General features: G+C 40.4%; 1 protein-coding gene across 6 annotated transcripts; it reads right to left on the bottom strand.

The window, feature by feature from the left end:
- Positions 1–20,432: 20,432 nt before the first annotated feature.
- LOC148033678 (momilactone A synthase-like) lies at positions 20,433–23,406 on the bottom strand. 6 transcript variants are annotated; one of them, XM_087681621.1, is made up of 5 exons: positions 23,226–23,406; positions 22,869–22,940; positions 22,611–22,782; positions 22,433–22,558; positions 20,433–21,757 (listed from the first exon to the last, which is right to left on the bottom strand). In XM_087681621.1, the coding sequence occupies exons 3-5, from the start codon at positions 22,658–22,660 to the stop codon at positions 20,857–20,859; spliced, it is 1,077 nt and encodes a 358-aa protein (XP_087537747.1). In that variant the 5' UTR covers positions 22,661–22,782; positions 22,869–22,940; positions 23,226–23,406; the 3' UTR covers positions 20,433–20,856. The 6 variants fall into 6 exon arrangements, with proteins under 6 accessions (XP_087537747.1, XP_087537746.1, XP_087537751.1 ...); XM_087681620.1 differs by having other exon boundaries at positions 22,611–22,940; XM_087681625.1 differs by lacking the exon at positions 22,611–22,782 and having other exon boundaries at positions 22,433–22,534.
- Positions 23,407–27,658: the final 4,252 nt, after the last annotated feature.

Raw genomic sequence — 27,658 nt, 5'->3', positions numbered from 1 at the left:
CACCTTTGTCAACTGAGCTCCCCCTCCCTCTACCAACCGACGGCATTGGCAAGGGGGAACGTCATTAAAAATTTTCATTTTTTTAAATTTGGTTAAAAAAGGAGGGGAATCTTTGGCGATGGTAGACGATGGCAGAATGTTACAAATTGTACTTGAGGCTTATGCTTCTTTATGGATAAATAAGAATTTTATGATTATTTGATTTGTTGCATAGTATTGATGAAAAATAATCTATGCATTGAGATAAGTTGTGAAGAGATGTGTAAATGCAATCTTAACGCGAAAGTTTAACTTGAAATCAGATACAACCCCAAACGAAAACCAGAATCTTGTTCCCGCACTAAGCCCAATAGAGGCTCAAGAGAAGAAGTTTCTTCTCAAAGAAATCAAACCATCGAAATTTTATGGGAAGGGGAGGAATGTTGAAGCCAACGCCGAAGTATGGATTGGATCCATGGAAGATTACTTCAATGTAGTAGGAACAACATAACCAAATGGGAATGCAAATGATTAATGTAGATCTTTGAATTTTTTGTACTTGTACTTGAAGACTATTAGAGACAAATCATCATCGTTGGGATCCTTTGGAAGCTTTCTTTCAAGACTCAACCCACACTCTTCATGTGGGTCCTTTGTTGTAAAGCAAATTTTTTTTTACTTAGGATATTCTACCATTTTATTTTTACCTAAATTTTTAAAAAACAAAAAACAATTAGAAATACCCTCTTCATCCTTTCAAACAAAGTACATATTTGTACTTTGTACATGCATAACAATTACTTATTGAAAGCTGCAATTTACTGGAATAATGTATTTTTGGTGCCATATCTTCAAAGTGATGACTCACAATACCAAAATTGGTACTTCAGAGTACCAAATTTGGTAATGTATGCATTTCACATAATCACATTTCACAGCATCTATGGTTTCATGAAATAAGAAAAGAACATTTGTAGTAGATTGCATACACTCTTACATGCTTAGTTGCATTCAAACAACATGCAAATTAAGAATATGCCTGATTCTATTCTATATGTCTAGAACTTCATAACATGCAAAAGTACATACTTAAGATCAAAACATGATAATTTAAATAATTTGAAAATTATTCATGAATACAAATTTGTATAGAACTTTTAACAAACATAGTATGTGCACAATCTTCAATCAAACCAAACACCAAGCTTTAGCAAGATTTAGCATGTGCATGAGATTTAACTAGAGAACAACCCACATTCACCAACCAACAAGATTGATTGGATACTGCATGTGTGCTTGCATACAAAGTAAAATATGGATTGATCATCCTCTCCACTCACCTCTTTGGCTTGCTAATAAACTTCGTCTCCTGAAGAGGATAGAGGTTCACTTAGAGTGAAGCTCAGCCGACTTGTAGTACTTAGCAGTTGACCTTAAATTGGGAGTGTTTTTCTACTACATGTGATGGTGTTGAATCCTTGTTGATGCTTCCAAGGGATTTTGACATGCTTTCCTTGCTCTTTGATGTGGGATTTGGTGAGGCTTGACTAGTAGAAGCCTTACTCCTTAGGGTCCTCATGGCACAACACAGTAGGAAAGAGTGCATGCAATTTCCATACCATCCCTGTAATGGCCTCTAGAGCTCTAAGAGTAGGAACAATGCACCGGAGCCAAAGCAAGAATAATGCAGTAGAGTTAACAAAACAAGCACATCAAAAGTAGTATGTCATGTGTGACATGTGTATGTGAATGGTGCATAAGTTCAAACTCGAGCACTTGACCACTCCACCTAGTAATAACACCACATCTTTCACACGAGGTGGTCCCACATTTATTGTGGCCTAAAGAATAGTAGTGTACTCTAAATAATACTTTCAATTACATATTGAATCTCATTTCCCTCAAGGGATTCCCTCTAAATTTCCAAAAGACTTTTTTTAGAGGTGGTACAATTAGCCCTTTTTTGTACCACCAAACCTTTGCTTTTAGCCATGTGTCAAGATTCCATGAAAGCTTCAACACATTCCTCAAATGAATTGGGAATTCATTAACATGGACTTTGTGATAGGGTTATCCTTAGATCAAGGAGGATATAACTCTATCATGGTAATTGTGGACATGTTAACTAAGGTTGCCCATTTTCTCTCCATCAAGACAAACTATAAGGCTTCAAATATTGCAAGATTTTTTGTAGAAAGATCCTTAGACTTCATGGTTTACCAAAAAGGATAATCATGGATCAAGGTTCTCTATTTACTTCTCAATTTTGGAAGAGCTTATTTGAGACTCTTAGTTGTGTTTAAGTACACCTTAGTGCCCACAAATTAATGGTCAAATAGAATGATCCAAGTGAGTCATAGAGACATACTGTTAACCCTCAAATGAACAAGCTAGAAAGTCTGAAAATTCTAAAGTGGAGGACAAGGCCAAGGCAAATGTGGAACGGAAGACGAAAGCACGCCAAGAAAAATATGGAAACACAAGAAGTGTAGAAAAGTCCTAAATAAAGGAAAAAGGTGCACAAGAAAAATTGCAAGTCAATACTTTTGTAAAAGAGCGCAAGGCACACCATGATTTAATTTAAGAGCATCCGTGCAATTTGTAAAGGTAGATGGGCAGTAGGAAGAAAGCTAGGAAGATAGGAGGACAATGGAAAAAGGGCCTAGGCCATGACCGGCCATGTAAAAAAATGGGAGAAGGGGATGACCACCCAAAAGGGATTTAGGGCTTTGTATATAAAGTTAAAAAGGGAATAAGAAGCTCATTCTTGTGTATGGCCAAAATTAGCTCTATTCTTTTTCTTCTTCTTCTCTTCTTGCTTGCTTTCTTGCTTGAGCTTGTGCTTGAGAGAGGGAGTGTGAGAGTGTGAGGGAATGAGTGTGTGAGGGTGAGGGACCGTGGTGGAGAAGCTCTCCATCCTCTCCTCTTCTCTTCTCTTCTCTTCTCTTCTCTTCTCTTCTCTTCTCTTCTCTTCTCTTCTCTTCTCTTCTCTTCTCTTCTCTTGCTCGTGGCAATGGTGCTTGGAGCGTGGATCTTGAGGATGGAGCTTGCTTGAAGCTTGCACTTCCATCGTGGAGGTACCAGGGTGATTGAGAGAGGAGGTAACTCGATCAGGCATGGAGGTAAGCTCACTACACTCATAGAGATGGATGGTGCATTGGCTATATGAGAGGTAGCCATTAGTGCTTGGCTTGGAATGCTTGAAACAATAAGCGGTCCTGGGTCTCAGTAGTTGATTGCCTCCACATTTTGGTTCCGTTGCTGTCGAGACCAACGGATACAATCCTTGAGCATTTGTGTGCTTCAAATCGAGCATTGAAGTAGGGTTTTTCCCAAACCGGTGCTTGAGGTAGATAGGTAGGAAGTGAGGGAGTTTGAAGAGGTATTTGATCTCTTTAGCGAGTAGGTTTTTGGTTTTTTGGATTTGGAAAAGTAGGTTGGAGTAGTGTAGGTATTTCCTTTATGATTTTTTCATGCATTTAGGTAGGATAGGAGAAAAAATTGGAACACGCAATAGGGTTTTTTGTTGCTATATAACACGCTGAATCGGGGAAAAGAAGGGAAAAAAATGAAATTTTGGATTAAATATTGGTGAGGGGAGTGGCCAAGAGTGGCAAGAGAGACAGTTTTCATTTTAGGAATTTAGGGAGTTGGAGAGAGAGGGAGAGCTTCATTGCTTGGACCTACTTCGATCTTGCCATCCATGAGTTTTTTGCCAACTAGAAGTACTTCCACACCTTCTCTTGCATGAGTAGCTAGGATCTGGAGGTGCTTGAACAATAGGAAGGCCTCGATCGTCTGGTATGACAAATTCTGTGCAAGTCCGATTAAAAAAGCGCCGCATTCAGTCCCCGTCCAAGCGACGATGATTCTGGGTCAAGTCCCAAAATTGGCCCTTGGCCCACTTGACTCGACCCTCGACCATTTGGCCACTCGGCCCACTTGACTTGGACACTCATTGCTCGGCCCGTCCAAGTCAACCATTCAAACAACCTGATATTCGGCCCTCAGCCTTACGGACTCGGCCTAACCCCACTCGACAAGCTGACATTTAGTCCAACAGTCGAGTTCACCATTCAAACCAATTTTGCACTTGGCCCACCTGACTAGGCCCTCGGCCATTCGGCCCAAAACCATTCAAACAAACCACTTGGCCCTCGGTCCTGACAACTCAACCCACTTAATTTGGCCCTTGAACAGCTACACTTAGACTATCCGAGTTCGACACTCAGACCAATTGCATTCGGCCCTTTCTCATTCTGCCCTCGGCTACTTGGATGGGCCAAATTAGACATTCGGTCCCTGCAATTCTGACCTGTTGGGCCGAATTTGGATTTGTCAATTTTTAACCTGCAAACCCTAAAGCTGACCTAGAGACCATACAAAGCCAAAAGGAACATCATAGATCTATCACTTGGCTAAAATCTAGAGTGAGTATTTCAAAACTTGGCTACAACAGTCCTTAAAATAGTACATGGTGTTTAGCATAACGGCCCTACGGGTTGGGGGGCTGCCCCCCCCCCCCCCCCGCGGACCCCCACAGAGGGGGCTCTGCCCCCTCCGCACCTCCCCCAAGTAGGCTAGAGAGAAAATGCATGCCATGGCAGATCCTTTGGATTAGATCCTAGTGTAGTAATGGCACTGCACAAGGATAGACTCTCACTTTCAAAACAACAACTAAAATCCCATACTCGAACAAAGACAAACAAAGACTCTAGAAGCTCAATGGGCCAATCTAGCTAACAAGGGCAAAAAGGCCACACCACAAAAACATGTCTATGTTGCATTCAGAATGCATCTAGTCAAAGCGGAAATGAACAACATCAAGCTACAACTGCGAGGATGACTAGACATGATAGTCTTGGACGATAAATGCACCTTGAATGACACTCCACGGAGATGACCCAAGACATCAATAGAGAATTCACGTCCAGTTGTGCTGTTGGGGACTCAAAGGCATATATGAGAAGGCTTAAATTTACAAGCCAAGACCCAGAAGATGAAGACATAGTACCGCATGCTTATCTTAGGGTCAAACTCACCGCAAAAAGAGAGAATAGTGTCGATGCTCTCATTGATGAAGGAGGTGATTTTAATATCTTGACCTATGAAGCATGGACCCTACTTGGCCAACCAGAGCTCACACCAACTAATGAAACTCTTAATCCTTACGGTGGACACCCACAACCACTTATAGGGAAGTGCAAAATTCTTGTAACTATTGAGATTGAAAGCTTGCCTATCCTATTCCATGTTCCTCCAAATAGTGCTAATTGTGGAAAGGAAACCCTCCCAAGATTACCCTTCAAAAGGGTGATGAAGTGTAAGGCTGATTATGTAGCTCAGAGGATACACTTCACAGTACTGGGTATGAGGATAATCACAACCTTTAGTAAGGGTAACCTCATCAAACCTCAGGGAAAAGACAAGGAACATTATGACATGCTAGGCAAGCCTAGTAACGAGAGCAAGGACTTGTTGAAAGAGTTGAGAAGCACATGTTGAAGAGAGAGAACTAGTGAGCGAGGCCATGCTTGAACCAAGAAGGTCAAGTGGCAATGCCAAGGATAGGCTTTGGACTTACAAATATCATAGAAGACCACAAAAGAAGCCCAAGCCTTATAGATGAAGATATAGATGGAGAGCCAACACAATGCCACGATGGATATCCAAAGCATTGCTACGTGCTCAAGGGTATTACGCAGATAACTGATGGATTTGGGTACCAAAACCCCTTGCTAAACCACCTCTATAACTAAAGACTTGGACGGATCAAAAGCAAAAAAGCGCAAAAGGAAGTCTAAATGAAAATCCAAGAGTCAACAACATTGGAGTGACTGAGACCCTCACGATTAAAATCAAGAAACCAAACATGACTGCTCGAAAGGAAGATCCTCAGCCTAGCATGCTTAACAAGCGGATAGTGGATGTAACTGTCAAGTGTGCACAAAAGCCACTAGTGCCCAATGAGCTTTTCATTTCCCAAAAGGATAACGAGCATCCTAGGCGCAACATTGCTCATGGTAGGGTTGATTGCTCAACAAAGCAAATGGCAAAATCATCCAATTGCCATAAGCAAATCTTCCAACTAGTGCCAAGTCCACCTAGGAGTACCAAATCTCCTACACCCTCTTTCCCTAAATGGACATAGGAAGCACAATAGCAATCATCAAGTGCAGCTGCTCAATCCCAATCTCCATCTCCATCTAAGCTTCCAAATTTTCAAGAGGTGGGACATAACACTAGCCTAAGCTCTTAGCCTAAGGATATGCCTATGCAATCCATTGTGACTAGCTCAACTGAGTCAATTTGAAAAACGTTGATTTGAAAACTGTGTTACAATGGCCGAAGAACTAGGAGCCCATATTATGACAGTCTCAGAGGACTGATTGGCCAAATGGCGGTCGTCGCAAAGAGACCCAACCTATGTATTGCCAACTTCCCTTCAAGTACTGACTACCATTCGGGGTACGGTCTTAGCCGAAACTAGCCAAGAAAACTCTTTGGTTGATACAATTCTCACTGAGGAGAAGTTACATGGTTGCAAGTAGACTCGGACAAGGTACCATGCTACTCGATGTTGCAAAATATCTGTTGTTATTGAGTAAGCTGCCATGAGTACTGGATGCATGTGCCACACTCTCCGAGTTCTAAAATTGGTTCTTATCCTCACAAAGTGACATGGATCCATAAATATTTACATAAATAAATAATGAATTTTGTAACTATGCATAGATAATGCCAACACACACAAGCAATGATAGTCAAGTGCAAGGGGAAAAGTTGGATTTGATAGGATGAGCTCCTAAGATCCTCCCCTCACCACACGTCTAGAAGTTGTGTGACCATTCCTACCTCTAGGTAGAGGGCATATAGTCCTCATGGCCGCCATGGGAAGCATTGACCAACATCTTTGAGGGCGTACATGGGGCACCGTCCCATTCTACCAAATTTTCCCTATTTCCGATCCATCCTTCCAAGGATGGGCCCTGCCCCATTCCATCAAAACTTATCCATCCAACTAGGAGTGAGCAAAGATCTTCTACTGGCTGGAATACACCCCGCAGTCAAGGCAGGACAAACATTATCACGGGGGCCATCCCTCTACAATGACTACTGCATGCCTTACCTCACCCCTCCTCATCATATACGCTTGATAATCCACTGTTTAATCCCTTTCATGCGAATAATTCTATCCTGCCTCAGGGCCTAACCCTTGGTTTACATTTTGCAGGTTCCCCCACAGTAGCCATCATGGAGCACACAGTGCAACTGGCCTACAAGGAAGCTCTCCACCGTCAGAGGGAGCATACGGCACAAGCTCCTCCACCAGAGCGCTACGTACCTACACTGAAGAGGTATACTCCTAAAACGAGGCCCAAAGCGACACCATCTAGGACACATGCCACAAACTCCCCATGCCAGGAAGAGGAAGGCATAAGGGAATGCCAAAGGGGTAGTGACTCCTGCCATGTAGGCCCTCCCCAAATGCTCGAGCACCAGGTGCTCAAAAGATGAAAAGGCAGCTAGAAACAAGAAGGAATCTTCTGAGTTATTCCAGAGCATTCTTGATACTGCAGCGGCCAGGGACTACACCATTTGGGTCCTAGCCGATGTCTTCCCTGCCCAGCTAACAGAAGCCCACCACCAATGATGTCCGAGTCACCTAATCAGCCGGACGACTCACCCTGCTTTATACAAATAAAATAGCCCCTATGTTGTATAAAATGCTTACCAAGTGCCACCTGGCCATGACTTTTTGTCTTTAGATTATTAAAAGGGGGGCAGGTTCTGTACTAACCTTCCATGTCTACTCTTAATATATTTCACACCTTTAGCAAAAGAAAAAGATATGTGTCTAAGTTAACAACATGGGATTCAGATAAGTGATGTCTCTTTGTGTTGTGCATGTTCATTGTAGTTGAAGCATATGACTTGCATGTACTCTCAGGAGTTGTCAAGTGGATACAGGATGACACATGTCTCTATATGAAAGCATTCAATGTCCAAGATGCCACAAGACCACCAACCCCACAAAGAGCTATCATAGAAAAGCAATAGAAATACCAAGAATAAAAATCCACGACAGAAGTCCCACTGCCAAAAGCAGAAATCACCCCTGCAGACTGCCCACATCGCACGACCCAAGGCATAATCATTGGCTACTCACTCATTCTAGATCAAACTCTATATTTGGCTCATGGCAGTTGTTACCTCAATTATACCAACATCGTATGCCACAAAGAGGTTTTGCAAAATCTCAAGTATATCTCCCCATCATCACAACTGTTCCCCCAAAAACAAGGCTAGTAACACAATCATCGTTGTAATATCCATTTTCAAAGCCTTTGACTCTCTACATTTCCCTGTCCAAATGAAAGGCGGATGGCCTCAATGTATTGCAATGGTTGTATCTCCCAAAAAAAAAGGATACAATAACAGAAAAGAAAGATAGAAACAACGAAAGAAAAAGGGAAAAAGCACCCACAATCACCGCACAACACCTAGGGGTCCTCAAATTAGGTGTGTCTAGTGACCTTGGTCAACTGGCTCCGCCGTCCCTAGTCCCCTAGTCCTTTCCATATCTCCCACAGTTGTTTAGGGCACATCAAAGGGTAGGACATACCTAGGGATCTTGTTGTGCCTATGGTTAGAACTGTCACCTTGACCCATTTGCACACTTCCTTTTTTGCACTCCACTTCACTACCATTGCAATCGATCGTGGTAAGCAACACACAAATGACCATGGAAAGTATATCATACTCGTCAAGCAATACAAGTAGCTACCAACTACCAAAAGCTAAGGTGTCGATGAGTTCAATCATGCTACATTATGTTGTCACAACACAAATGATGTCTCATCCACCTTTAGGTGTACTTCTCCTCAACCACATGTTGCTATTATGCAGCACCGGACTAGCAGTCTTCTAACTACGTAATATGTAAGTATGCACGTGCACTCAACAATATTTGCACCATAATCTATATACAATTTGGGTCCTCAAGTGTAGGACATTACTCTCAGCTTGCCTAGAGTTCATTGCCTAGAGTTCGACCTATCTCCCAAACTCATCAAACTCTGTCTTGTGCACGATAAGAAGACAAGCACTACCCGAGGGAGAGACCACATATGAGAGGTTTTCAATTGTGCACGTATTGAAAACTCCAAAAAACGTATCGTCATCTCATTATCAACAATTAACTTTGAATTATTATCCTTCATCCTACAAGCCCATCAAGGAATCATCACCCACCAAATCCCCAGCACATCCACACCTATGCTGCCAACCCATGAGTGCAACTCCCAACAACAACCAACCCTATCAACTACTTCAACAACCCTATCACCAACCAATCAGGCCTACAAAGTGCCACCAACCACCTTCATCTGCACCACCACTAAAACTCCTCCAAGGCCAACCACAGCAGTCCCTTCCACCCACATCTTTGGCGCATGACATAGCATGCTACCTATGACAGTGAGTGCCATGGGACTGGCACTTGTCTAGGAGGGGGGTAATGTTAACCCTCAAATGGGCAAGCTGGAAAATCTAAAGTGGAGGACAAGGCCAAGGCAAAAGTGGAACGAAAGACGAAGGCACGCCAAGAAAAATATGGAAATATAGGAAGTGCAAAAAAGTCCTAAATAAAGGAAAATGCGCACAAGAAAAATTACAAGTCAATACTTTTGTAAACGAGTGCAAGGTGCATCATGATTTAATTTAAGAGCGTCGGACTCTCACCCGTGCAATTTGTAAAGGTAGATGGGCAGTAGGAAGGAAGCTAGGAAGATGGAAGGACAATGGAAAAAGGGCCTAGGCCAAGCCACAGCCAGCCATGTAAAAAAAGGGGACAAGGGGATGACTGCCCAAAAGGGATTTAGGGCTTTGTATATAAAGTTGAAAAGAAAATGAGAAGCTCATTCTTGTGTGTGGCCAAAAGTGGCTCTCTTATTATTATTATTATTATTATTCTTCTTCTTCTTCTTGCTTGCTTGAGCTTGTGCTTGAGAGAGGGAGTGTGAGAGTGTAAGAGAGTGAGTGTGAGGGTGAGGGACCATAGTCGAGAAGCTCTGCATCTTCTCCTCTCTTCTTCTCTTCTCTTCTCTTACTCGTGGCAATGGAGCTTGGAGCGTGGAGCTTGCTTGAAGCTTGCACTTGGATCGTGGAGCTACCGAGGTGATCGAGAGAGGAGGTAACTCGATCAGGCATGGAGGTAAGCTCACTACACCTGTAGAGATGGATGGCATGTCAACTATGTGAGAGGTAGCCATTAGTGCTCGGCTTGAAATGCTTGAAACAATAAGCGGTCCATGGGTCTTAGCGGTTGATTGCCTCTACATTTTGGTTCCATTTTCGGGACCAACAGATTCAATCCTTGAGCATTTGCACACTTCGAATCGAGCATTGAAGTAGGATTTTTCCCAAACCGGTGCTTGAGATAGATAGGTAGAAAGCGAGGGAGTTTGAAGAGGTATTTGATCTCCTTAGCGAGTAGGTTTTTGGTTTTTCGGATTTGGAAAAGTAGGTTGGAGTAGCAATCAACTACTGCCGAGACCCACGGACCGCTTATTGTTTCAAGCATTCCAAGCCGAGCACTAATGGCTACCTCTCACATAGCCGATGCGCCATCCATCTCTATGGGTGTAGTGAGCTTACCTCCATGACTGATCTAGTTACTTCCTCTCTCGAGCACCCTGGTAGCTTCACGATCCAAGTGCAAGCCTCAAGCAAGCTCCATCCTCAAGCTCCACGATCCAAGCTCCATTGCCACGAGCAAGACAAGAGAGGAGAAGACAAGAGAAGAAGAGAGGAGAAGAAGAGAGGAGAAGATGAAGAGAAGACAAGAGGAGAAGATGGTATATGCTAGAAAAGTTCCACAACATGTACCATTATTCAATATGTGCAAAATCATTACCCACATATGCACATCATGTGTGCTAGACATATGCAATGTCCCCTGCTAAAACATTTGCTTAAATATTTGGTGATCAAAGTTCATCTATCAGCAAACCTTGTCAAATTAACAAAGGTCTTAGATTTACTATTGGTCTTTATGTTGCAATAATCAAGGTGACTTTTGGGAATAAAATTTCTTTGAGAACTTAGCTTATAGTGATGTTTAGTGACAAGGGACGGCTTTTTGCACACATTACAACCAAACTATTGCATTTTCTACTTTATTTATAGCCAAATTTGTGAAACTTTGCCCAAAAAAGTACACTGCTCATATGCACTCTATTATGGATAAAATCAACCTATGAGCTCAAGCAAACTAAGAGTGTGGGAAATTGAGATTCATGGATCAAAACTAGATCATATTTGACTATCAAGCATCAAGTGAGAAGAGAATTCAGAGTGTGAGATATGATGGTCAAAGGTTTAGTTATAATACTATAAGGTAAGTTATAACCTAATCTTTCCATGAGTATATATGTACATACATGTAAAGCAAAGCAAGAGAGTTATATGGCATGCCAAAATTGGATGGAAATGCACTAGTAAATCAATTATGCCAACTAATAAATGTGCTATCTAGAGCCAATAATGTATTTCACAGTTATTTTTATCTTAAAACCATTTCCCACGTACACTTCTTAGAAATTGAAATTATATGCTAGAAAAGCTCCACAACATGCACCACTTTTCAATATGTGCAAAATCATTACCCACATATGCACATCATGCTTGCTTGAACATATCCAAAACATTTAGTCATACACATGCTTGTGCATCCATACACCCATACTTACAAGTCTTAAATCATTATAACTATGTGAATATTTCATGCACATTCTAAGAACCCACATGTACTCACCCATCTGTGCAAATCCTCAACTTAAATACTTATGAACCATCCTAAAATTTTGGAACATATGCATATCCACCATTGAATGGGGATCAAACTTGATAAGTTGCACCACTTGAGCACCACTCTTAAATTCCACAAATTTGCCCACCAATTATTGATAGTGGTGGACTTGATATTGTTACTAAAGTGATTGCTTATTACACATTCTCTATTTAGTAAATTTATGTCAATAAATTAATGACTCACTTTTCTTCAAGTGTTGATGATGATCTAGTATGCCCATGAGACCATTTAGAGACCAGTATTCCTAGTGCATCACTTAATGGGGTGATCAAAGCACTGTGACGGGGATATTTGGTACATGCAATACAAGTTATGAAGGGGGGAGGAAGTTTTTGCCAAGTGTAAGAGTGTACACAAGAACCAAGGAGTTACACATAAATGAAGATGGATTGAGTTCTAAGAAGAGGAAGTGCGTTAGTATTGTGTATATGTATTTATATGTGCATCCGAGGATGCCTGGGAATGTTTACTTGTGTGTAATGAGCATTGCATTCATTTGGGGTTATCCTCTCCCTTGCAAGTCAAGGTTTAAGGTATTTTCTCTCTTAATGAATTAATTAGAGAAGTAATTCTTTTAGTAAGAAAGACGAGAGAGGTAATTCTCTCACTAAAAAGACTAGAGACATGATCCTCTGGAAGTGAGGAGAGAAGTGATTTTCCCTTTCTAAGGTCTAATATGATACAAGCTTTTGTATGGAAGTCAATATTAAGGTTGAGGCTCAATGCAATCTAATGGACTCTCCTTATCTATAGCTCAAGGTGGATATATGGACCATAAGTTAAGAATAGAGTTTAAAAAGCTGCTTTTCTTAAAATAGACATGGTGAATCCATTTTTTAAAATATCTCGCGATAGAAAATCAATCTCTAAAAATGTCCCATGGGGTTATAAAAAATGGTGAGATCTACAACTTTTGTGCTAGACATTTTTCCATTCGATCAACGTATAGAGAGATATTCTAAAATTGGTATTGTAGGGTAGGCCTTGGAACAACCACATCTTGCATGAAGATCAACCTTTCCAATCTTGGAACTCAAGTCTCTCTCTAAGAAGAGAAGCTCTTGGAGCCTATAAATGGAAGGCTCTCCTTGGGTGTAGAGGAGGTGAAGGAAGCATCACTTTGCATATATGAAAGAGGAGAAGAGAAGGCAATTCAAGTCTCACAAAGTGTTGTGGAAGCTCTGCTGAAATCAAGCTCCAAGAGGAGATCCCTACATATATTTTGTAGGAAAGAAGGTGCAAGTGTTGTGGAAGCTTTGTTGAAATCAAGCTCCAAGAGAAGATCCCTACACATATTGTGTAGGAGAGAATGAGAGACTCAAGAAGGATCAAACGTTCCCAACTTCCAAGTTGTGCAAGTGTTAGCCGATTGTATACCGTAAAAGGAACCGTGATCTTGTCCCAATATTTACAAGTTAATAATTGGTTTTATGTTTAATGAAGGAGCTTGCTCCTTGTCAATAATATAATTCCACAAGGAGGGGGATTGGCCCATCTTCCAATCCCTAGTGTGTTTTCAATCTCTCTCTTTCTTTCTCTTTACATCTTTCTTTTCTCTTATTTTTTCTCTCTCTGTGCCAGTATAATATTCACCATATATCTTTTAAGTATATAAGAAGGTCGAGCATGTATCTCGAACCTTATAACAGTGGTATCAGAGCAGATCTCTTTTCTTTTCTCAAAGTAAAGGGGATCCTTGCAAGAAAAAGGTAAAGATGGAAATTGATGAAGTGCCTACAAGTGAGCAATTACAGGCTCAATTGAGAGATCATCGTAGCTTGTTGGAGATTCCCAAAGTACGTCAATTGATTGACAGCTGAAGGGCAAGGGAAGAATCTACTTATGAAGGACGGGATTCTCCAAAATATGGTAATACTGGAGGAAACACCATTGCACCAATTGATGGTGAAGGTGCAAAGCATCCAATTACTGAGAAGCTTCCTAGAAGGAAGAAGGACTTTCGGGTTAAGAATAGTAAAAATACCTCACCTCGAGTGAGGCGGATAAGGACGAAGTCATCTCCCTCAGCAAACCAGCTACTCCCCTTATTACTTAATTTCCTCCTCTTCCTCCTCAATCATCTTCTAGTTCCTACTCTCTTGGTTCTAAGTCTAGTGCAATCCGCAAACGGACAAAGGGGGACCATAAGAGGAGCAAGATTAAGAAGACTAAGACTTTCAAGTCTAGGGATAAGGACATAAAGTTTGACTCTCACTCCAGTAAGAGAGATCCTGCTAAGGCGTTAGCCTTTGTTAGGCAATTTGAAGTTACTTTTTCCGATGGTAATTTCTTAGAAAAGTCCAAGCTCAAGCATGTAAGCATGCACTTGAAAGATACCGCTAGCAATTGGTGGTTGACTCTTATTTTGGAGGGAAGGAAACCTACGACTTGGAAAAAGTTGAAGAAGAAGTTTTATGCTTAGTTCTTGCCTCGCAATTTTGAGAATGATGTCAAGAAGGAGTGGGATTGGCTAGGCCAGAAAGAGCATGAGAAGGTCACTAGTTATGTGGACAATTTTTGGTCTACTCTTCTCAAGGTTACTCCTTTCATGGAAATCAGCAATGAAGAGAAAAAAAGAAAGTTTGAAGCTGGCCTACTCCCTCATTTACACAGAACCATGAAGGTGTATCCACATGAAACCTTAACTCGCATGATGGAGTCTGCCATCATAGCTAAAGTTTGCATACATATGGTACATCTCAAAAGTTGGAGATGAGTTCTTATAGAGCTAGACAATACCATCTCTATAAACAACCAAGAGATAGGACTAATCAAAGAAGACCCACCTCTACCCATGACCGATACTCAAAGCCAGAGGGTAACAAGAAGAAGCGCAAGTATCTCTCACCCTCTGAGATACAAAAGTACAAAGAGGAAGGAATGTGCTTTCTTTATGGTGAGTTAGGGCATATGAAGCCTGATTGTCCTCACAAAAGGAAGGAAGCAAATGTGATTAAAGATCCTCCTCCGCCATCCCCAAATTCTACTCTAGATGTGCAAGCTAACACTCATTCAAAAGAGAAGAAGAGACAACTCTTAAAGGGTTGGGGGACACTCAACAATCAACGAGTTTTGATACTCTTTGATCCAGGGTCCACATATAATTTTGTGTCAGCAGATACTGCTGAAAGGCTACAAATTCCATCGAATTGATTGGGAACACCAATTGGATCAGGTTCGGCATTTGAAGGACTTACAACCAATTCTACTCCTATCTAGTAGAAGTTGAATCTTAGAATTGGGGATTATTGTGACCAAGAATCTTTTCTACTTGTACCCATTGGTAACTGTGATGCATTTTGTTAAGAAGACCCTTGCATTTCAATTCAAGGGTCAAAACATAGTATGCATTGCTGATGTTGGAGATTGACTTGTGCCAATGGTTAGTCATGTTAGTATTTCTAATGAAATGAAGAAAGTTATTTCTACGTACAAGATTTTTGTGAGAGAGTCAAAATAAGCTAATGATTCAAGGGCACTTGATGCCTCTAATGAACATACAATACCAACTAATGCTTCTAAGTCTCAGACTTTAAAAGAACCCCTCTCTTTAATTGATCAAGCCAGACATGATTTTGTTAAACAATATGAAGATCATTTTGGTGATTCACTCTTAGGAGAGTTACCTCCTAAGTGCTTGGAAGATCACACAATTGATCTTATCCCAAGAGTTCACCACCTAACCAACTGCCTTACTGAGTAAGTGCAAGTCAGCAAGAGGAGATCCTAAAACAAGTAAACGAACTGTTGGAAAAAGGATTACAGATCTTTGAACAAGATCACAAGCAAGAACCGTTTTCCTATCCCAAGGATAGATGATATCTTGGATATGTTGCAAGGGGCTAGCATCTTTAGTTGTATTGATCTCAAGAATGGCTATCACCAAATATGGATAGCACTTGAAGATGTTCATAAGATATCTTTTCGTACAACGTTTGGACTATATGAGTTCTTAGTCATACCATTTGGTTTGACTAATTTACCCACCACATTCAATCGAATGATTGAGAGAATTTTCAAACCTCACTCAAAGTTCACATGTTTCTTCTTTGATGATATTCTAATATTTTCACAGTCTGAAGAAGAGCATAGAAAACATCTATCTATTGTTTTTCAAGAGCTTCGTAAGTATAGATTATAGAAATTCATTACTTGGGCCATATTATTTCTCACAATCTGGTGATTGTTGAATGGCCTACACCTACTTCTGTACATGAAGTTAGAAGTTTCTTAGGCCTTAGTTTATACTACAGGAGGTTCATACGAGGTTTTGTGTATGTTGCATCTCCTCTACATGACCTAACTAAGAAGCGAATGCCTTTTCGCTGGGGATCAAGGCAACTACAAGCCTTTGAAAAAATTAAGTTTCTTGTGACTCAAGAACTACTTCTCATAGTTTTGGATCTTCAAAAACCTTTTGAAGTTCACTGTGATGCTTCTGGGGATTGCATTGGAGCTATCCTTAACCAAGAGCATCATGCAGTAGTATTTGAGAGCCGACGCCTCAAGGATCATAAGCTACATACTCTAGTATATGAGAAAGAGCTTATGACGGTGGTACATGATCTTCAAGTATAGAAACACTATTTACTCGATGCAAGTTTTGTTATTAAAATAGATCACCAAAGTCTAAGATACTTTCTCACTCATCAAAAGAAGCTCTCAGAGAAACAGATGGGTTGGAAAAATTTCTTATCTATGTTTCAAATCCTTCACACATCTAGAACTAAGAATATGGTAGCAAATGCTCTATCACAACAAACTCGAGTGAATGTAATCACAACTGTTTACCATAATGAGTTCTTGGATTTACCCAAAGTATATACAACTAATTCCGACTTCTCAACCATATGGGATCAGCTTAACTCATGTCAATCGATTAAACCTTAGTCGATTTGAGATGGTTATTTGTATCATCATCAAGAAATTTGTGTAGCATAACCATTGCAACACAAGGTAATGGATGAAGCAACTGCATCTCCATATGCTGGACATAAGGGTATTCTACTTACTACTCAAGCATTGGAAATATATTTCTTTTGGCCCACTCTTAGAGCTGACATTGAAAGATATGTCCGCGAGTGCAAGATATGCCAAAAAGTAAAGTATGATAGGCATAAACAACCTGGCCTATTGAAGCCATTATCTATTCCCAATGAGCCTTGGGAAAGTATAGCCATGGACTTTATCATGGAGCTTCCTCCCACACAAGCAGGCAACAATGCAATCTAGACTATCATTGATAGATTCAGTAAGCAAGCACACTTTATACCTGTGCGAAAAACAATCAAAGCTGATCATATGGCTAAGCTATTCATTGCTCATATTTTCAAGTATCATGGCATGGCTCAGTCCATTATAAGTGATCGAGATCCCCGCATGACCAGCCTCTTTTGGCAAGAACCTCGGGAATCGGTTAAAGTTTTCATCCTCTTATCATACTCAAACGGATGGGCAGAGTGAAATTGCTAATTCTACTGTTCTGGAACTTTTGAAATCCTATGTCTCTGATAATCAAAGAGAATGGGAAAAGTATTTGCCTTTAGTAGAGTTCGCATACAATAACACGGTGCACTCTAGTTCTGGGACGGCACCCTTTGAGATTATCTATGGTAAGCCTCATTTACCAAACATTCTTCTTATGAATGATAAGATCTTTGCAGCATATGAGTTTGTTAGAGACATTGATATAGCTTTCACTCAAGTAAAAGTTGTTATCCAAAGAACACAAGAGAAGTATAAATGCAAAGCTCATAAGCATCGTCGTAAGTTAGATCTCAAGTTGGGATAGTATGTTCTTCTTAAGTTTGAGAAGGCTCGCTTGAAGAAGCAAAAATGTCAAAAGGGTAAAGTGGTTAAGATTTCTAATTGCTATTATGGCCCTTTCAAGATCACATATAATATAGACGATGTGACTTTTTGTTTGGATCTACCAAGTCATTTGAAAATTCATAATGCTTTCCATATAAGTTTGCTATATCCCTATGTTGGAGAACCTCCAATGGAACCAATCAAGGAAGATTTACCTGACATAGATGAAATAGAAGAGTTCCTTGTGCCTAAAAGAATTTTACACCATCAGAACAAAACTCTGACGTCAGGTAAGGTATTACAGAAGCATCCAGTTAAGTTTAAGAATTATCCCATGTTGGATACTCAGTTTATGACTGAAAGAGAACTACAAGACTTTCAAATCTTCTTAAGGACTATGTATCCCCTCTATAGTTGAGGTCAACTATTTAGAAGCCAAAGGGATGCTACTAAATTAATTGCTTATTATACATTTTCTATTGAGTAAATTTATGTCAATAAATTAATAACTCACTTTTCTTTAAGTGTTGATGATGATCTTGCATGGCCATGAGACCATTTAGAGACCAGTATTCCTAGTGCATCACTTAATGGGGTGATCAAAGCACTGTGATGGGGATATCTAGTACATGCAATACAAGTTATGAAGGGGGAAGGAAGTGTCTGCCAAGTGTACGAGTGTACACAAGAACCAAGGAGTTATACATAAATGAAGATGGATTGAGTTCTAAGAAAAGGAAGTGCATTAGTATTGTGTATATGTATTTATGTGTGCATCCGAGGACGCCTGGGAACATTTACTTGTGTGTAATGAACATTGCATTCATTTGGGATCATCCTCTCCCTTACAAGTCAAGGTTTAAGGTCTTTTCTCTCTTAATGAATTAAGGAGAGAAGTAATTCTTTCATTAAGAAAGATGAGAGAGAGGTAATTCTCTCACTAAAAAGACGAGAGACGTAATCCTTTGGAAGTGAGGAGAGAAGTGATTTTCCCTTTCTAAGGTCTAAGGTGATACAATCTTTTGTATGGAAGTCAATCTTAAGGTTAAGACCCGATGCAATCTAATGAACACTTCTTATCTATAGCTCAAGGCGGTTGCGTGGACCATAAGTTAATAATAGAGTTTAAAAAGCTGCTTTTCTTAAAATAGACATGGTGAATCCATTTTTTAAAATATCTCACAATAAAAAGCTGACCTCTTAAAATGGCCTACAAGGTTATCAGAAATGACAAGATCTATAACTTTTGTGTTAGATGTATTTCCATCGGAGCAACGCACATAGAGACATTCCAAAATTGGTGCTATAGAGTAGGTCCTAAAACCACCACATCTTGCATGAAGATCAACCTTTTCAATCTTGGCACTCAAGTCTCTCTCCAAGAAGAGAAGCTCTTGGAGCCTATAAAAGGGAGGCTCTTCTTGGGTGTGGAGGAGGTGAATGAAGCATCACTTTGCATATATGCAAGAGGAGGAGAGTAGGCAGTTCGAGTCTCACAAAGTGCTATCGAAGCTTTGTTGATATCAAGCTCTGAGAGAAGATCCCTACATATATTATGTAGGAGAGAAGGTGCAAGTGCTGTGGAAGCTTTGTTGAAATCAAGCTCCAAGAGGAGATCCCTACACATATTGTGTAAGAGAGAAGGACAGACTCAAGAAGGAGCAAAAAGTGTCGACTTCCAAGTTGTACAAGTGTTAGCCGGTTGTATACTGTGCAAGAAATCGTGATCTTGTTCCCAAGATTTACAAGTTAAGAGATGGTTTTATGTGTAACAGAGGAGCTTGCTCCTTGTCAATAATATAACTCCACAAAGGGGGGAGACGGGCCCATCTTCCAATCCCTAATGTGTTGTCAATCTCTCTTTCTCTCTACATCTTTATTTTCTCTCATCTATTCTCTGTCTGCGCCAGCATAATATTCACCATATATCTTTTAAGTATATAAGAAGGTCAAGCATGTATCTTGGACCTTATAACAGATATACTACATTCAAGCACCACCTTAGATTTTCATAGACACATATTCCATGGCTTGAATGCACTACCAACCACATATTTGCTTACAAACATATATCAATCTTCTAGCTTAATAACATGGGTTTTGGCAAGCTTAGTTTACATAGGTCTCACTTAAACCTTGTCTTTTACTACATCAAAATGAATATAATAGGTGACAAGCATGTAAATTTTCGAGCAAGTTACACACCCAAGTTCTTTTACACCTAGTGATGCAAGTCAAGGCACACTAGTTTTAAATTAAAAGTCCATGACTAATGAACATGTATTATCAATGGAGTAAAATTTTGTATAAGATACCCCTTTAGTTTCAAGAGTTGTGAGTTTCTATTAATTTTAGGATTTAGCTATTTGCACAACTTTGATGTCTTGAGTTTTGTAATCTTAAATGGATTGTCAATAATTGATGAACATATATTGTCTATGGAGTAAAACAATTTCATAGTCTCATCAAAGGGTGGATTTATACTTAAGTTTTACCAAAATTTTAAGGCTATAAAATAGGTTCATTTTTAAACCCCAAAATCGTAAAGGTAGCCTAAGGTTTGAATTATTAACAAAAGGTTTGGGTTTTAGTAGTGTAAAGTTTTCAAGTTCTCATTATATACAAGAACAATATGCATATATATAAATAGTTGTAGAGAAATATGCTAATGCATGGGATAAGCTACTTCTCAAGTGAGAACTTTGTTTCCAATGTGCCAATGGGTCGTAGCTCACTAGTTGGGTGCATGGGTTGAGTTTCAAGGATGTGCGCATTGAAACCTTGGGTAAATCACTTGTGGCATTCAAAATAAACTCTTTGTGCTACAAAAACTTTGTTTCTAGTGTGAAATTTTCCAACAGAGACACTTGAAGAAGAAGTATAAGCGGTATGGATCAAAATGTTAGTCTCTCTCCATTTGTTAGTATGTGTGTGTATCTATCCATCCATGCATCCTATGTAGATATAGTATCTTTACATGTTTTGTCTACTTTCTTTGACAAATGATGATAGAGACATGTTGGAAAATGGGAACATGTAGGAGGTACATGTCCCTCCATAAAGGATAATACACAAACAAACTTTCACAAACTTGGTGTAATTAAGATGTACAATTTTCTGTTTCCCAATCTAAAGTTGAGATGCTCGAGAGAGTGTTGTTTTTGCTTTGCGGTTCGCCACGTGTCTGTTTCTCATTGGAAGATGAGGTGTTTGGAGGAGGTGAACGCGCCGTCGAGGAGGAGGTTGTGGCCGCTGACGAAGCGGCTCTCGTCGCTGGCCAAGAAGAGGGCAGCGCGGGCCACGTCGCTGACGTGGAGGGTCTCGAGCTCGCCGGCGGGGCCGCCACATCGGATCTGCAGCGGGATGTTGGCCGGGGAGTGCGCCATGGCCGCCACGTGGCGGGGCGAGGCACCCGGCACGATCCCCTCCAGGGAGCGCATGACGAGGGGCGTGGGGACCAGCGATGGCGAGAGGGCGTTCACGCGGATGCCGTGGGCCCCCAGCTCCAGCGCCGCGCTCCGCACCAGCCCCACCACCGCGTGCTTCGCTATCGTATAGCTGTGCGCGTCCCCCAGTGCCGTCACGGAGTTGATGCTGGCGGTGCAGATGACGGAGTAGCTGACGGCGCCGTCAGGCCCACCCGCCGCCGCCGCCGATGACGTGGCTATCATCGCCCTCGACCCGTGCTTCACCCCGTGCACGCACCCGCGCACGTTCACGTCCATGACACGCGCGTAGTCCGCCATGTCCAAGCCGGCGAAGCCTCGCCCTATCTGCCCGGGGTGGGTCACGATGCCGGCGTTGTTGAACATGACATGGAGACGGCCATGGCGGGCCATGGCGCCGTCCACGAGGGCGGCCACGTCGGCCTCCGAGGCGACATCGCAGTGCACGTACTCAACGCCCCTGTCGCCGAGCTCGTGCTGGATCTTGCGGCCAAGGTCATCCTGGACGTCCGCGATAATCACAGCCTGCGCCCCTTCCTCTACGAACAGCCGACACGTGGCCTCCCCGATGCCGCTGGCTCCCCCTGTTATGATCGCCACTTTGCCCTGCAGCCGCCCGCCGGAGCTGCCGGCACCACCACTAGAGCTGCACAAAATAAAAATAAAAATATTAAATACTGAATAAATAAGTGTGTGTCACGTCTGTGTATATGCATTTATAATAAATTTTAGATGCATTTAACCACCCCAAATTAATGGAAAAATCATTCGATGTGGGCTACAATAAGTTTTTTTCGCCCATGTATTATGTAGGAGTCTTTTCCTTGTTTTTTCTTGCATAGTGTTGAACAACAAAAGATTCTATGGCGGAGGTGCCCATACCTAGCTAGTTAAGTGCAGGTGGGTGCAGACAGCTTATGCTCGAGAGGCACCCCATACCTAGCTAGGTGTGGCTGGGGGTGGGGGTGGGGGCGGGGGCTGTCAATCCTCTTCTTTAGTGCGTTCAACATCATGAGAGGTACCACATACCCTGTTATAAGGTGTATATTGGTGCCCGCACAACAATATCCCCCCTGACCCCAACTGCAACTAGCTAGGTATCACCCCCTGCCCTGCCTGCCTACCTGCATCTCGCTAAGTATGGCAGTCCCTCCCTTGCAGAAGCTGATGATGTCGTCTCAATTCACATTGTGAGAATTATAGTGGGAATGTGTCTTGCAGAAAGCTGATGATGTCGTCTCAATTCACATTGTGAGAATTATAGTGGGAATGTGTCTAAAACTTCTTGTGATACTTCCAGGATCTCGCTCAATCAACTCACCTTGTCGAAAACTCTCTGTTACGTGAGGTTACTGGTAGCCCTACGTCGATCGCCTTCGACCAGCTCATCCGGCGGCCATGGCTGATTGGAGTCAGCATCTTCCTGCATGTTTGGAGTATAAACATATTGAATCCTCGACGTAATGTATACGACATTGTACTCATCATGAAATCAGTTGATTATAACACGGTGCTGAACGTAATCTCTAGTTAAAAAAATTATATTCATTTGCTAGTGTACCTGACTGCATTCCAGCTCGGCGCCATAGCGATAAAGTCTAGGACAATTAACATACTCTTTCGTCTTATGTACAATACCGATTAATTGGCACGAGTTCTCCACAAATCAAGCTTAAGCCAAGGCATAGTTACAGGCAGTAGTTATCTTATGTTGCTGATATAATAATGATGCATATTAAATGATGTGCAGGAATTACCTCACTGCATTCCATCGCTGCGCCATATAGAGAATCTGCGGTCGCGACGGGAGCTCAGGAGTGGCCTCTGATCTGCGTCATTACAAGACGAAGATCAAGCCAGACAATCAACATGCGCATGTGTACTGCAGCTTCAGCAGCTTTTTTTGCCTCTTAAACGCTAGAGAGAGAGAGAGAGAGAGAGAGACGGGGCTGGCTGGGTCGGAAGAGAGCAGCACATGAAATGTAAGTATTAAAACCTTGGCTAGAGCCTAGTAGGCTACACTTCACCATTCCCTAGACCATGGGATGAGAGAGAGAGAGAGAGAGAGAACGTGCAGTGAGACAACTATCACCAGGCATCAATCATTTCCTTACCTGCAATATTAAAAACACCTCGCTACTTTTCGCTTTGTTTTCGAGCGAAGGAACGATGGACGATGGAGGGAGCATACATTTCCTGGGTACGCAAGCGATTTTTATAAGACGGATACAGCGCCGGCTGTGGGGAGCTGATGATAAACACGAAGTCTAAAACTATATTGCAAAGATTTGATGAATAAAGAATCAACAGGACGGGGGCAGCCCCCATATAAAAATTATCATCAAAATATGGGGGGTGGGATAGCTAGCTAGCTAGACGACGGGGAGACAAGACAGCATGCAGGCGCATGTGAGCATGAATGCTGCGATGGGCCTTCTGTTTGCTATCCTGCCAGCATCATACATCTCGATTTAAGCGACGGAAGCATAGTGCTCGACAAGCACCAGCCTTGCATTAACACCCACCATATTATTTGCACATGACATTTTATATTTAATGCAACCCCGATTTAAATGCTAGCTAAGCACCCACATGCCCACCAACATATCAAGTCAACCCTTTTCCATGGAGCAACACACTACATCACCCCAATCATTAACCTTTTTCAATAGTAAGCCTCTCGCCTTTTCTTAATTAGGTGTGAGAAAGTCCCAATCTCATAACCATTACTTTTGTTGGCCGGCCATACCCATTGGCCATTACGCTTGTCACTCACTCTCAAGAAGTAGACATTTCTCATTAGACAAAAGGGGCAAAGCATGAAAGCATAATTCATGAAAAAAGTATAGCTACACTTTGTCTCTCTCGAGTCTCTTTTCAGATGCTTCTCCCTTATACGACTTTCGGTTTTGTTTAGTTCTGCAATTAGGTGAGTTGTAGCAAGTCACATCTCAAGCTCAAAGGATGCACCTCAAAAAATGTAAGTATACCACGTGCAATCAATATATAGAGGGATCTTTTTTTGGGACAAAATCTAGATAAGTTTGGAGGATAACATTTACGAAAGTAGCTTTTTTTAATCGAATTGGAAAGAGTTTATAAGTTTCTTAAGGAGAAAGGGCCATTTTATTGCCGTATAATATGTAAGTTAAGGGGGTTTCTAATAGCCTTTGAATGCACTTGATATGGTTGGTTTCTTATAGGTGTACCATCGAGAGCTTATGTGGTCCACTACTAGGAACTTAGTGGAACCTAAAAAAACTACTTGAAGAGGAGATAGAGAGAAGAACCACTTCTAACCATTGTCATGGCTTTGGTTTGAAAGTTGCCACACTTGGCAAGATGCTACTTCCTCCTCCCATATTGTACGTCCCTCGTGCACACATCCTTTCTCTTGTACAATCGCACTGCATATGAAGCACAAATAACATATTATATAACTTTTGAATGGTAATGTGAAAGCAAACATAAAAATGCTCTATAAGAAAATTCTCCGAATATAGTATGTCAAGTATGATCTTTTTGCTTGCATTACACATAGCATTATGTCCTCATTAGCCTCAATTATTTTTTTGTTATGGTCTGTAGTGGTTGGTTGGATCAAAACTATTGAGTTGAAGACAAAGATATCTATTATTGTATCGATGTGTATATGAATATGGCTATTAACACAAATTTAGATGCTAATATATATTATATTATTATATTAGTACCAACACGTAAAGATAATAGAAAAAATCGTTTACACATTATCATGGTCTATATAGTTTAGGAATGCATTTAAGGTAAAAAATAGTGGTTTGATATAAATAATGAGGTTGTGACATCTAATAGCACAAATAAATCTTATTTGAGATCAACCCTAACTTTCTAAAAGATATACTTGATTTTCAATAGGATTGTGGGAATGCACAAATAAATCGATCCATGCACACCATACCTGACACATCATTATTATACTAATAATCAATGCATGCATGCATTTACACAATAAGTTGAAATAAAGGAGGAGAGAGATATAAGAATTATGCTTATGTAGAAGTATTATGATAATACAATGATCATTTAGAACTCAATATCATTTACAATGAGATAAACCTTTTCTATACTATCTACTTGAATGTCCATACCAATATCTAAACCTATAAATAATTTGATCCCACTACTACTCTCATCACTATGCTCTTGATCATGTGATAAACAATGGCTACATCCCCATCCTCATGTGCGATGACATTATCATTTGCGTCGCATTTGTGTTGCCTCTCCCATGATAATCCTCCTCTTGTATCATGATCTCGTCAGGATCATCAATATTGTCTCGACTCCATGATCTTCATCTATATGCTCCATGGCTCTAATGTGTTGTATATGCCTCAAAAATGTGGAGAGATAGGGATCACGTGTGATAATGTTTGTTATTCTCTATCATTGATTGAAAGATAAGCTATTTAAACATAAATGGAAATAGCTTAATTATGATACTATGAAGTAAACATGAGCACTAATAGCATCTACATATGTGGTATCAAAACGTATATTACAAAACATATGCATGCTCACATTTCTTATGGTAGCACTAATGTCCATTCTTCCCATGCCATAAATTTGTAAAGTGATTGGCCACCTAACCATTTGGATGGTGTTAGATTGTATTAGGACTTGCTTTTCCATCATACATTGAACCACTTGACATCTAGAACATATATAAGGAAGCTTCAAAGGTGACTTTTAATGATATCTTGGACTATACCACATCAATCACCAATGTCTCCATTGACTCTCCCAAAAGTTAGCAATAACACCACAATCTTGGATATTCCTCTTTTCATCAATCCTTTGAGTCCAAAAACTACTTAATCTTGCATCACATAGCATTGAATCTAAATCACTTTACCCAAACAATTTAAAATGATTGAGTGTTTTTATGCCTATTTAGGTGGTACACTAGCTACCTATATTTGGCGATGGTGACAACAGGGGTTTAATGTTGAGGTAGCTAGTGAGTCTTGGAGAAGAAAATTTGCCGTTTTTTAAGAAAAACAATCACATCATATAATAAAGAGGGATAATAAATTTTACAATATTATAAATGAAAATAAGGAACCATGTTATAAATACATCTGTTTTTTGAATTAGTAGGTTGACCTAGCTAAAACATGCATGGGCCGAGGTGTTACTACATTCATATATGCATGCATTTGTTAGCTTGTTGGAAAGAGGTGGTGACTTAGGCATATTAGCAACCAAGGTAAAAATTAGGGGCGAATTTCAGCCCAAAGACTAAATTTTGGAGGTTTTCTTGGTCATTGGGCTAAATTTTTAGGCTTGAAACTTAGAACATAACCCATATATACACAAATACATATATATTTAGACTAAAATTCTATCAAAAATAGCTTTAAAATAGGGTTTTCTCACAATGTTCACCCAATTTTCTAAACTCTTTAGCATTGATCAGCTAAACATTTTCTCACCTACTTACAAACTAAAAATCATGGGGTCCCTTAATTTTTGCCCTATTGGCAAGGCAATTGTATTGCATGTGTGTTTTCATTATTACTATTCTAGGTCATTGGTGCATAAAATTTTGAATACATGCATTGTCTTTTCATAATGCATTTTCTACATTCGTTGGTACAATGTATGCATGTGTTAGATATTCAGAAAGAGAGGTTGACATATGTAGATTGGTAATGCAATATTAATACATATGTATTTTCATTATTGCTATTCTGGGTCATTGTGTATATATAAATTAGAATGCATGTATTGTCTTTACATAATTCAATTTCTATAGTTGTTGATAGGTGCATATATGTGCTAGGTAGTTGAAAAGGAATGTTGACTTAGGGAAATGGATAAGGCAATGGTACAACAAATATATTATTATTATTAGTGTTCTAGATCATTATGAATATCATTTAGAGTTTATACATTCTCTTTAGTCTACATCCATTAGTAGTTATATGCATGTGTTGCTCATGTGTTGCTCATGTGTTGCATGCATATATTAACTAAAACTGCATGGATTGGTCATCAACACCTACATAGGAGAATGTAGGGCTCAAGATGAGCGAGATTTCACATAGGAGAATGAGAGCTTACTCCCATGTAAATTATAATTATCTTGGGGCCACATTTTTAGGACCCAGAATTGTTGAGAAGGCTTCATTAATCTCTTTATTTGTTTTTACCTAAGACCATATATCCAAAGGCCAAATGCATGCAAAAATAGACAATGGCTAGTCATAATACTAGTGAAAATAGGGTGGCCTACCAAAATTCAAGTGGGAAACCCTAGCCCTAACTTTATGTACAAAAAGTATAAGATTCAATAGAGAACTTATTATTATGTGTGCAAAATTTGGAGCCACTCTTCCACATTTTTGTCTCAACTCCTTATGCATGTGATATGCATCCCAAGAATATGTGAGGCTTGTCCCATACTCTTTATCTCAAAGCTCTTCTTGAGCTGATTTTTCAAGGTATTTAGCTCATCTCATGAGCATTGCCAACAATTAGCATATCATCCATATAAGGCTAC

Source organism: Lygodium microphyllum, chromosome 7 (assembly GCF_053477565.2).
Source record: "Lygodium microphyllum isolate KBCC chromosome 7, Lygodium_microphyllum_v1.1.10, whole genome shotgun sequence".
NCBI classification, from domain to species: domain Eukaryota; kingdom Viridiplantae; phylum Streptophyta; class Polypodiopsida; order Schizaeales; family Lygodiaceae; genus Lygodium; species Lygodium microphyllum.
This window is presented reverse-complemented; position numbering and strand designations above follow the sequence as displayed.

Excerpts from the sequence above, each read along its gene's own strand:
- LOC148033678 (XM_087681620.1), bottom strand. The coding sequence starts at position 22,660 with ATGAATATAATTTTTTTAACTAGAGATTACGTTCAGCACCGTGTTATA. Across the intron at positions 22,559-22,610 it reads GTTCAGCACCGTGTTATAAT|TATGTTTATACTCCAAACAT; the intron begins CAACTGATTTCA and ends TCGAGGATTCAA. Across the intron at positions 21,758-22,432 it reads AACAGAGAGTTTTCGACAAG|CTCTAGTGGTGGTGCCGGCA; the intron begins GTGAGTTGATTG and ends TATTTTGTGCAG.